Source organism: Urocitellus parryii, chromosome 3 (assembly GCF_045843805.1).
Source record: "Urocitellus parryii isolate mUroPar1 chromosome 3, mUroPar1.hap1, whole genome shotgun sequence".
Lineage (NCBI taxonomy): Eukaryota > Metazoa > Chordata > Mammalia > Rodentia > Sciuridae > Urocitellus > Urocitellus parryii.
Window position 1 is genome coordinate 110,182,685 of NC_135533.1, and position 12,530 is coordinate 110,195,214.

General features: G+C 34.2%; 1 protein-coding gene across 1 annotated transcript; it reads right to left on the reverse strand.

Annotated features, from left to right (window-relative positions):
* Nucleotides 1-489: 489 nt before the first annotated feature.
* Nucleotides 490-6,608, reverse strand: Sec61g (SEC61 translocon subunit gamma). Its single transcript, XM_026412216.2, has 4 exons — nt 6,486-6,608; nt 4,894-4,993; nt 3,313-3,415; nt 490-636 (listed from the first exon to the last, which is right to left on the reverse strand). Exons 2-4 carry the CDS (start codon nt 4,985-4,987, stop codon nt 627-629), a joined length of 207 nt encoding a protein of 68 aa, XP_026268001.1. The 5' UTR covers nt 4,988-4,993; nt 6,486-6,608; the 3' UTR covers nt 490-626.
* Between the last annotated feature and the right edge of the window lie 5,922 nt (nt 6,609-12,530).

The window sequence follows — 12,530 nt, forward strand, 5'->3', positions numbered from 1 at the left end:
AGTTTGTATTTTGGAATAATTTCCATCATATGTGCTCAATATAAACAAGTATATTTGTATACATGTATACATACAGATGTACACATGTACATGTACCTCCCAAAATACTCATAAAATATACACACATGCGTACACCTTTTTATTCTATTAAGAAGCTAAATAACTATCAATAAAAGCTGGCTTTATGGTCTCCTTAAGATAAGTGATGGTCAAAGCGTCAATGTATTTTTATTTCCCTGAAGATACTACATGTTGGTACTTGGATCTCGGACTTCAGAGCCTCTAGAATTGTAGGGGGAAAAAATTCTATTATCTATAAATTACCCAATCTTGGGTACTTTCTTACAGCCACATGAACACTCTAATATTGCTATTTCATAGGACCTGTTCATTTCCCTTATAAATGAAAATATTCAAAAAAATTAATCAGCCATTATTTTCTTTCATTAAAATCTGATGTCTGTGATGAAAAAAAAAGAGAAGTTTGTTTCTTTTGAAATGGTTTTAATTTAGCAATAGAAAATACCTCAGAAGAAAAAAGTAAACAGGCAAACTTTTACTTCATGAGCATTTAAACCCTCATTTGTTCACTAATCCATAAGATGAAAAGCTTTGTCAAAAAGCATTCAGCCACCCCTGTAAAAGAAAGAAAAATGGAATTTAGTATATATAAGATTTTAATTGTAAAATTATTTGAACTGCAACATACTATAATAATATGAAATCAAAAACCAGTTATTTGAGAGCTATAACTAACTTTGCCCCAAATAAGCATAAAAGACACACTGAGATTTAAAATCATAGAACTGCAAAGTCCCTAGTGATGATGTTTTTTTGAACAGGTGTATTTTAAAACCCACAATACTCATGTCTTCCTGAACATAACAACAAATATTAATTATAATACAGAATGGTTGATACAGTCAGCAAGACAGTTCAAAATAAAGACTGCAGACTAGCACTAGATGGTTCTCACCCACTACACTGTGCCACAATCATTCAAAAACCTCTTTTAATCATATGAAAATCAAGTTATCTTTTCTGCAGAAGACTTCCTAAGCTTTAAAAGCATAGGGTTAGGGATGTTGCTCAGTGGCTGCACACTTGCCTAGCATGTGGATCCCTAGCTCCATGAAAAATAGCAACAACACAAAAAACAAACAATAAAATTGTAATGTTGGATATACAGTTAAAACTATGATACTAAATAAACAAAAATAATTCCACTACTAGATGAAAGCTTATGTTATTGAATTAGACTGATATAACTAACAGACCCAGCAAATGCACAACTCCTTTAAATTATAGTACTGTGGGCATTAATTTTGACGATAATTGTAAAATAAGGAGGAAAAAATTGTAAAGAAAAAAAGACGTCACAATAATTCAATCTAGTCAAAGGGAAGCCGCTGGTTACATTTCCTTTGCCATCACTGAACTAAACAGTGATTTATGATTCCATGGCATAACATGAAAAGAATATATTTTTCTTATCTCACAAAACACTTTATTTGGTCTTCACTTTATGGTTAAAAAGTATCTAAAAATAGACTTAAACTCTTAACACTGAAATAATTTTTTAACTAGAAGAAAGTTTTTCTAAGCAACAAGCATCCCAAAGGTTTCATATGCTATTCCACCACTTATGAGCCATACAATTTAAGTTAGTCTCTCCATGTCTCAGTTCCTTCCTGAGGATTACACAAGAACAGTATGTGGCACAGGGTAAGTTCTCTATATTATTAACACCATCACCACTGGAAAAAGATAAAAAACCTGAAGTTGATCACTTAATTAAACTAACAGTTATTCAGGGTTTTATGGATACAAGATAACATTAGACTATATTCTACTATATACATATATGTGTGTGTGTATTTATAAATATATTTATTTTTATGTAAATATATCACATATTTGCGTAACATTAAATAACCAAACAGGTTTTACTCAGAACTCATAATCTTAATGTAACAGGCAGACATATCTAAGTATGACCTAAGGCAGACAGTGAAGTCTGGCAAAAGAGATAAATTACTAAGTGTGGGTAGGGAAAAACGTAGTATTAAAAAAAAAAAGAAGGACTTGACAGGAGACTCTATTACACCTTTTTACTTGGGCAACTATAGCCCAGAAACAGTCTAGGGTTTGGGAATTCTAATTTGGTATTCCTTCCAAGGTTCCACAACCAGAGTTATCATTTCTCATTAGTAACATAAAAAGGATTTCTGAACTGACAGAGATTTGAGTGACTTGGTTCCTTACAGCTACAACTCTTCATGATCTTAAAATATCACTTTCTGAAACTTTTGCTTAATAACCATTATAATTTACTTAAGAAATCCACCTATATTTATAAGACAACCTTCACCAGTATCAGTGACAAAATACCTAGTATTTAAGAGATTTAGAGTTTAAAAAACTTATCTAAATAATTGTTGCAAACTTTAAGACATCATAAAATAAAGAGAGTTACTATAACCCCCAAACTGCAGATGAGACTAAGAAAGTAATATGAACACAAGATCACAGAGTAAGTACTGAAACTCCTATCAAGACCTTCCACTAACTTAACTAAAACTGAAAATTAGATTCATCAGGTGTCCCAATTACAATATTTTTCTTGCAATGAATTTAAGAAGCAAAAGCCTTTGGAAAAGAACAAAGAGATCTCAGTATTTCTCAGTGTTCTCTCCTCCTCTTTATACCTAAAGGTTATAATACCCTTCTGTTAGTAATAGTAGTTAATTACAATAATAATTTCCATTTAAATCCTTAACCACATCATTTTCTCAAGGCCTTAAATGGCTTAAGTCATTAATCTTTACTAGAAAGCAAGTAAGAACTACTATCCTCATTGAATGAATTGGACACAGAAAAGCTAAAACACTGCACAAAGTTATGACCGCCTAGTAACAAAACTAACCTTAAGAATGTAGACAATCTGGTTCAGAGTCAGAACTGTATCAAAATAATAATTTTCAAATAAAGTTTTTTTTTTGCATCTTAAAAATCCACAAGACACAGTATAATGAGAAATTGTACTTGAATATTGGTTCTGTCACTGAATACTTTACGACATTGAATCCCTTTAAGTAACTTCCATGACCCTAAAAAATTTTAGTTATCAAAGAAAACTCAGCCTTGATCACAAAATTGATATTAAAACTGTATGTAATATAAATAATAAATATCAGTAGATACTTACAACATTAAGAAGTCAAGATAGCTCTAATAAAATAGACTTAATTTTCAACTCAAATAGTTTCAATTTTCATTCATTCTTAAATATGTTCTACAAAATTTACTTACACAATGATGTTATTAATAGGGATATGGATCAATTTCACAAAGAAACCAATGAATCCCATTATAGCAAATCCTATTGCTGTTGCCATGGCAATCTTCTGGAATTCTGCATTTCAAAACATAAAATTCACATTAACTTTTTGCATTGTCATTGAAAGTATGGGGGTAAAACTATCAGTAATATAAATAAACTTTTATTAATTCTAGTTATATACCTATTAGGAACTTATCCTGTCCAATATATACCTACTAATAGTAAATACTTGGACAAGTTTTAAATTTTCATACTTTGTTGATATTTAAGGAAACAAATTGAAAGTGTAGGTCTCTCATAGTGAATTCATCAATAAGCACTGAAAATATCTGCTTTTCTCAGCAAATGACCTAAATAAGGAAAAAAAAAAAAAAAAGGATGGAAGACAGAACACATGGTATTTTTCTTAATGTTTCAATGTAACAATTTTTACTCTAATTATAAAATCAGAATTTCGGTATATATTCGATATATTTGAAACAATGATATATTTCTGGTATATCATAATGAATCCAACATTAAAGCTCTAAAAAAATCAAATTACATTGAGCACAATTTTATAAAAAGACTTCAATTCTGGTATGTCTGAGTTTCATGTTATTTCCTCAGGAAATTTTTACCTGACCTCCTGACTTGGTCAGTCCTTACATTATATGAACCAGACCTCCTAGTATCTTCCCTATTTCCTACCCTAGCAGTAATTTAAAAACACAATTGGAGTGACTTGTTTATGACAGTGTTCCCTGATAGATTCTTAGCTTCATGAGAACAAGGACTGTTCCCTATCGTATTTATTTATATATTGTATTACACATAATATTAAATTATATTTTGTTTTATATCCCGAGTTCCTAACTCAATGAATAAAAGTATATTACTTTTGCTGTACCTTTTAACACATGAATCATGATACAAGACAAAATATACTTTCTAGGTTGGCAACAACCTACATTATTGGTTTCATGTTAAAAGTTTTGTTCACTGGGTGGGGAAAGAGCAGAGAAGGCTCTAGAGATTTTTCCAGAGAAGTAATATAAAAGACATAAAAATTCTAAGAATTATAAAATGACTAACTTAAGTGTAACATGCAAAGTAAAGCTGTAATAACTAAACTTAGATCATTTAAAATACATAAACAAATATATAAAGCAGTGCTGCATGCCTGTAATCCCAGATTTTGGGAAGCTGATGCAGGAGCAGAGCAGAGCAGCTTGGCAACTTAGTGAAACATCCTATTCAAATTAAAAAACAAAGGGCTGAGGAGGTAGTTCAGTGGTAGACTGCTTCTGGGTTCCATGCCCAGTATACCAAGAGGGTGGGCGCGGGAGGGGGGGAGGCCAAAAAAAAAAAGGCAAACAAAAACACAGAACAAAAAAAATTAGAAGACTGTACACAATTTAAGAAGTGATAATGTTTTGAAGCAATAAAACAAAATAAATCATATATTGATGAAAGGAATGCAATGGTTGCTAATCTGGAATATGTTATATTCAATGCTTAGAAAAAAATGCAAAGATTTTTAACTTTTTCTCTCATGTTAAAGGTATTACCTTTTCTATCAGGTTTGGTGCATCTTTTAACAAGACGAATTGAGTCCTTCACAAACTGCCGACTTGGCTCAACAAATTGCATTACCTGATCCATGATTGCCTGTTTAAGCAAACAAACAAAAGTTGCTCAGGAATATTATTTATCACATAACAAAGACTTGCTAAGTTACATAAAGATGTAAATGAGACCAGCCATGAATTCATGCCTGACATTCTATTCCATCTCATAAAACAAAACTAAACAAAAAAAGCAGACTCCAAGGTCTAAATTTATGGGTTTTTTGTAAATTCCAGGAAAGCATCAGAGCAAATGATGTTATCCTTATTTACAAAGAATCATACTTAATATAAAGGGGCTTTCTCTATTAAAAGGTTACACAATTGACAGCACATCCTATTCCTTACCCACTCTTCATTCAATGTTTCTGCTAAGAAGCAAACTATCTAACAAGTACTTTCTGTATTTTATTTTAAACTACTCAGAAATTAAGAGCCTTAAATGAAAGAAAATGTAAATTTCAACTTTATTGTTATAAACCATGCTTACACACTATACAGAGTGTACTGTGGGGAATGGACAGACAGGTAAAATTTTCAAACCCACAAAGATTAGCAAAAGTAGGATCCAGATTCTGTAAGACTAATAAACTCCAAACCTTTAGTTGTGCACACAGCTTTTAAGGAAACAGGGTTATGTACTTCATCATACAGATTCTTTTGAGAGCTTATTAAGCTAATAGAAATGTCATTCAAAGACATTGGTAAAAGAGCTAATAAGGGCAGGGTATTTAATTCTATTTCTAGTGCTTAAAACAGTAGTCAGATAGTGATTCAAATCCTTGGCCTCTATAAGCCCCAGTTTCCTCGCCTAGGGTAGTTAAACACGAGTTATTAGAAATTCTGAAAATGTTCTGGAACAAAAAACACAATAACGGTTATTTTCTCAGTATTTCACTTAACTTTGCCGAAATCCTATGGTTTTAAACTTTATGTAATCAAAGCCATCGTGATAAATGCTTAGCACACTCCCCCCCCCCCGCCAAATTTAAAAAAAAAAAAACAGAAAAAAAAAACCTCACTTCAAAGAACATAGCATTCAAAGGTCTGAGGAGGTCTGAGGAGATTCAAGAACCCATCACGATCTCTTCATTTAAAAACTAGATCAACTCTACTACAATACACCACAAGGAGTGGTGGCAGGGCTAGACCTATATACAGAAATTTTATAAGGCAGGATTACACACACACACTGCCAACCATGCAGGCGACAGGCCTTCATCTCTGACCACAACACACTGGAAGCCCCCCCCCCCCCCCGATTTTAAGAGTTCTCAAGAGTTCGCTCTGAGAGACGGCAAAGAATGAGGAACTACAAAGCTGAGCCATGGACCAGGATTCAGCCCTGGGTAGACGCGGCTCTGGGTCTAGGTTTACACTGGAAGTGGTGCCGGAAGGTAAATTGGGACCGGATCCAGACTCAGACCTCAACGGGTGGATCCTCTCATCGCCCACCAGTGCCTCCGTAGGAACCAGAAGCCCGCTTACGCCAGCCACAAAAGTCTGGTGTCCCGACACGCCCGGTCCCCCCTTACCCTTCGGGTTAGCCCCTTCCTACAGGTAAGAAGATCCTCACGTGCCCAGCAGCTCGGTTGCCACTTCAGATGCTAAAGACACGTAGCACAGCAGCCGACTCACAGAGATCCACCGGAACCGGAAATCAAGTATCGGCCTACAACCCGCCCACCCATCTGTCCTATTGGTTCTTTACGCTGAGCCGTCAGTGCGCAGGCGCATCACGACTTGCGTTTTAGCCTCGCCTCCCGGAAGAGATTCTGTGAAGAACTGAGGGAGGGAGTGTGGTCCTTGCTGGATCTTGCCTTTTTTCCACACTTTGTGGGCTTCCTGAGAGTTCTTGCTCCGCTAAGTGCCTGGTACACTCTCCTGCACCCCACCAGCGTGATTAAGCTATTTGAGTTCACAGCAAAAGCCCCCTGTGGCGTGGAGCGGTGCCTGCTCTCTAGTAGCCGCTAACTAGGTAAATCCAAGATAGATTCCCGTTTGATAGGATAATGAACGTCTTTTCAAAGTTCTTGTTTCCTGAGGTCCTGCTTGGATGTGTGTCTCCTTATTGTATAAGAAAAAGGTTTATTGCTTTGCTACCAAAGGAGAAACACTGGGGACTCCCGTAAAAAAGGCTGTGACTCTCTTGATGGGGGCAGGGGAGTGTTTAAAGGAACTCTTCAAGGGTCACATTCCAATTGTGCTTTGGTAGGGAGGGATTCCAGGTGCACTGATGGTGTATTAGGATTCACTTGTTAATTCACTTTTCAGATCCTTAGCAGGCATCTCTTCTGTAGTGGGTGTGTTTTAGGGGAAGAAAAGAACACTGTCTCCCTAATCTTGTTAGGGAGGGGTAGAGGAGGGAAGGGAGGAAAACTAAAAACCTCTTTAAAAAAAAAAATAAATAATCATACTATCACGTATTTGAAAAGCCTACAAAAAATTGATGCACTGTATATACATATACACGTATATGACATGATTGCTGAGTAACTAAAATTATCACATTGGACAATTAATAAGTCTTGATATTTGGATGAGTTGTGTTTATATACCCACAATGTGTGATTTATAGTTTCTCCTTGAATTCAGAGCCAAAGCCTTTGATTTTGAAAGTGGCAAATGTAATCCAATCAAAACACAGCCTTTGGCTATAGAAGTAGTAAATGGAACTATTATTGAAACATTCTCATTTCTCATGAAGTGGTGTAGTTTTAAGGCTATGATATGCCACCCCTCCTTTCCCCATCAGAATAAATTAAATACTGCAAAGAAAGAGCAGAAAAGCTAGTAATATGTTAGTATGAAAAGAAATACACAACCAGAATAAAGGCAGGAAATGAGAAAGAGTGGTCAGAAATGGGAAAACTAAATAAAACCACCATGTCAAAGTGTAGTCATTGGGTAAATAAACTAACATACCTGGACAGTGGAATATTATTCAGTACTAAAATGTTAGTTATCAAACCATAAAAAGACATAGAAAAAGGTTTATTACAAAGTGAAATAAACCAATATGAAAAGATGTTGTACTATCTGATTACAATTATATGACATTCTAGAAAAGGCCAAACTAAATCAGTTAAAACATCAGCTGTTTTCAAACTTGGGGCCAGAAGGGATAAATAGAACACAGGAATTAAGAGTGAGTATAGTCTGCTGATACTACAGTGGTGGCTATTGCACAGGTTCTCAGGTCTGTTGAGAGGTTTTGCACATACTCAGATGACAGAATGAGTGGTAAAACAAGAGCATTTACACAACATGTCAGGTGAAACAAACTTATCACTTGTATAGGATGGGAGAACTTTCAGAAGCCTAGAATCTATGAGTAGGCCATCAAAAGCTCTGGAAGGCTGCCTAGAGCAGATGGATTGTTATCTTCACATGCCCCACTTTGCACCACAGCAAAGGAACCCAGAAATTACTCTTGAGTTTTCTGCATCAGGCACTCTGAGCTCACTGGGCTCAAGTGTAGGACATCCTATACTAGGCAAGATGAAAATAGTCCAAGTTAGATTTATATAACCTCTTTATATAACCCTCTTAACTCAGGATGTTATATACTGCCTGAGAATTGTAATCCATAGGAGGAAGAGCTGCATACACCAAGGCCATTCAGAATCTTGTCCTCCTTTAGACACTTATCATCATATATTTTCCCAAATCTGTAGGACATACAACAATAAGAGTGTGCCCTAATGTAAACTGTGAACTTTGGGTGATTATGATGTATCATAGAGTCATGAGTTGTCATAAATTTATCACTCGTGGGAGCTGTTGAAAATGGGATAGGATATATATGTGTCAAGAGTAGGGAGTATCTGGGATTCTCTGTACCTTCCTCTCAATTTTGCTATGATCCTAAAACTTATTTTAAAATAGATCTTAAAAAGTTCAAATCATATATTGTTTTCTCTATCTATTGTTAGGTTAAATTAAAATCTATAAAAACCAGATAAGAAGAAAATTGCCAAGTTTTGGGGAATATATTAAACAGAATATTTTAAAATAATCCATGGGTCAAGAGAAATAACAGGAAATTAGAAAATCATTTGGATGGAATAGTCATGATATGATAGCATATCATACGGCCAGATTTCACTACACTCTCATACGAGTGTTTAAAAAGGCTGACAGTAGCAAATCTGAACAAAAATTTAGGTAAATCAGAACCCTCATATATGAGTGTAGGAGTGTAAAATGGCATAGTTCTTTTGTAAAAGATCTAGCAGCTTGTTATAAATAACAATAAGTATGCACCACCACTCTATACCCCCACAATTCCAATTCTAGTATAATTAGTAAAGATGTATGAAAATCACAAAAAGACATGCACAGGAATATTTATTTATTGCTTTAGTCGTAAGAGAAAAAAAACCCACCCTTAAAAACTAAAAGCAACAGGGGTTCACCACTGGTGGAATAGATAAAATATACAGTTGTAATCTCTCAGTGGAATTCTACTCCATAATTGAGGGGGGGGAAGCTATTTGAAGGAACATTGACAAATATTTTTTAAAATGGGAAATGAATGAATCATACATAACTTTTCTATGTTTATATATGAATATACGGCCCGTTTAACTCCACTTCATGTACAACCACAAAAATAGAAAGTTATAATCCTTGCATGAATAATATGTCAAAATGTACTCCAATGTCATGTATATATAAAAAGAACAAATAAATGGAAGCTGTCCTAACCTAATGACTTCTCAAAGACCTCATCTGCAAATTCCATCACAGTAAGGCTTCAACATATGAATCTGGGGGAGAACAAAAATATCTTTTCATAGCAAAAGTACTCCTAAGGTCTACGCATTCTACCTCAAGAAATAAAACACTATAAGCAAACAATGAACTCTAATTCAATGATACAACTGCTGATATATTTAGGAGTGAAGTGTCCAGGTATCTACAACTTAACTTTATTTAAAAAAAAAAAAAAGTAGATTCCTCATTGGGTAGAAGATGTGTGGGCCTATGTGTGATAAAGCAAATAGGGCAAAATGTTAAACTCAGATTCTTAGTTGTGAGTTTATAGATATTCGCTGAATATTTTAAATTTTTCTTTGAAAAAAATTATAATGAGATGGAAAAAAGTACACACACAGATTTTAAATAAATTTTTAAAATTTTTGTTTTTACATAAATGATAATTGTAAATTAATTGTATACATGACAAAAATTAAAATTGTTCCTCAGTTAAAATATCAGAAACTGAATTAATGTTCCACTTAGATTCTTGACCTCTGCCTAAAGAAAGAAAAAGTTTAAAACAATTTTTGAGGAATCAATGTCTCCATTGCTCCTGCCTTTTTGTTGTGTATTACTTCATTGGTATCAAAACAAAATGGAAAGAGCTCTTTTTTTAGAAGAGAGGTGTTAAGGTCTGTATATAAGTCAAAAATAACACCTGGTATTTTGCCAGAGAAATGTTAGAGTTCGTAAACAAGTCTGGATGGTGCCTGGCAAAATGTCAGAGGGAGTGGTTTGAGAAGTAACAAAAGTGAGCCATTAAGTGTGGAGATTCCTTATTGGTTGATTGATGTATCTAGTTTATGCTAATTAAGATAAGCTGTGCAAAATGTATAAATAGCTCTGTTGCCCTACAATAAACGGCTCCCATTCCTGCTGTATCAACGTGCACAAGTTATTCGTCACCCCCCGGTTATTTTGCTGCAGCCGGACCCCGGCAGAGAGGTGATGTGCAGACATTTTATATGATAGACCTGCAGTTAGAGGAATATAAAATTTAGAAGTGTTAATAGTTCCCCAGAAAAAATCAAGACTGTACATAGGAACAAAGAGTCTTTCAAACAGAATATTTTAGAGTTAAATAAGATTGGATTAAATATAGTTTTCTTTCCCCACAAACCTGTTTTGAAAACATGACATTTCAAGTACTGTGAAAAATTTATTCTCTTTATTTTGCCAAAAAAAAAAAACAAATTAGAATAGGGTAGTGAGGATAATCTGATATATACAGATAGCATAGAATTAGTTACCTTTAGCCCTATATTGGCAATCCTAGTAAACAGTTTTATTCGACTACTTCCTCTTGAAACTCTTTGCTCCTGTCATAACTTTAAGAAAAGATCTTTTCTGACTACTTCCTAGTTTCTGTAATGAACTTCTTTACCTGCATGTTTTTTGTAGGTTAGCTGACTGCTGCAACACAACTTGGTTTAGTAGTGTTTCTTTCTTTCCATGACTGTGGTCTAAAGTGGTTTTGAAATAGGGATGTGATGTTTGGCACAATCATTCAGTGTTTGAGGCATCTTCCATTGTGCAGTGCTGCTATTTTTTTCTTTTAAAAATCTTTATTAAAAATATAATCCATATATCATGCAATTCACCCTCTTAAAAGGTACAATCAGTAGTTTGTATTATGCAACAAAGTTGTATAACCATTACTGCAAAAACCTTTAAGCATGTGTATAACATAAAAAAGAAACTCCATGACTATGGGTAATCATTTCCCATTCCCCCACCCACCCACCCACCCACCTGTTCTCTCTACCACTACTCCACAGCCCCTAGCTATCACTTCTCATTTATAAATATTTAGCTATCTAGGTGCATTTTTTATTTTCTTCCTTCCTAATTATGTGTCCTTTGATGAACGTTTGCCTTTTTTCCCCTCCCCTCTAACCATCCATTCCTTAGTACATACTCTTCTACTCTCTACTTTTTTGAGATCAGATTTATTAGATTCAACATGTGGGTGGTACTTGTCCTTCTGTACCTGGCTTATTTTACTTATTTTTACTTAATGTTATAGGATTTCATCAAGGTGTCGCAAATAACAGTTTTTCCTTCCTTGTTTTGACTGAATAGTAATCCATTGTTTATACATACCACATTTTCTTGATCCATTCATCAGTTCTAGACACTTAAGTTGATTCTCTATCTTGGTTATTGTAAATGGTGCTGCAATATACATGGAAATGCTGATATTTCTTTGATATATTAATTTCATTTTATTTGGATATATAATCTCCAGAAGTGGGATTGCTGGGCTATATGGTAGTTCTATTTTTAATGCTTTGAGGAACTTCTATACTGTTTTCCATACTGAACATTTTACTTCACATTCCCACCAACAGTGTTTAATGGTTTCCTTTTCTTTACATCCTTACCAACACTTGTTATCTTTTTTCTTTTTGATAATAAACATTCTAACAGGTATTAGGTGATATCTTTTTGTGAAATTGATTTGCATTTCCTTGATATTTAGTGGTTAGGTAAGACTTTTGTCGTTGTTTTGTTCATTTTTTTAATGTACCTGTTATTTGTATGTTTTCTTTTGAGAAGTTCTATTTATGTCTTTTGCCCATTTCAAATAGAATTATTTGTTTTCTTTGTGTTGAGTTGTTTGAGTTCCTTATGAGTTTTAACTATTAACCCTTTATCAGATATGTAGTTTTAAGTGTTTTCTCCCATACTTTAGGTCAATTCTTCACTTTGTTGATTGTTTCCTTTTAGTTTGATATAATCTCATTTATTTTGTTGCCTTTGCTTTTGAGGCCTTATCAAAAAAAATCAATGGTCAGATCAATGTTATAAAATAG

Bases quoted from the DNA above. Each gene is read 5' to 3' on its own strand.
- Sec61g (XM_026412216.2), bottom strand. From the start codon at position 4,987: ATGGATCAGGTAATGCAATTTGTTGAGCCAAGTCGGCAGTTTGTGAAG. The intron at 3,416-4,893 runs GTAATACCTTTA...TTTGAAATGCAG, and splicing joins CACCAAACCTGATAGAAAAG to AATTCCAGAAGATTGCCATG.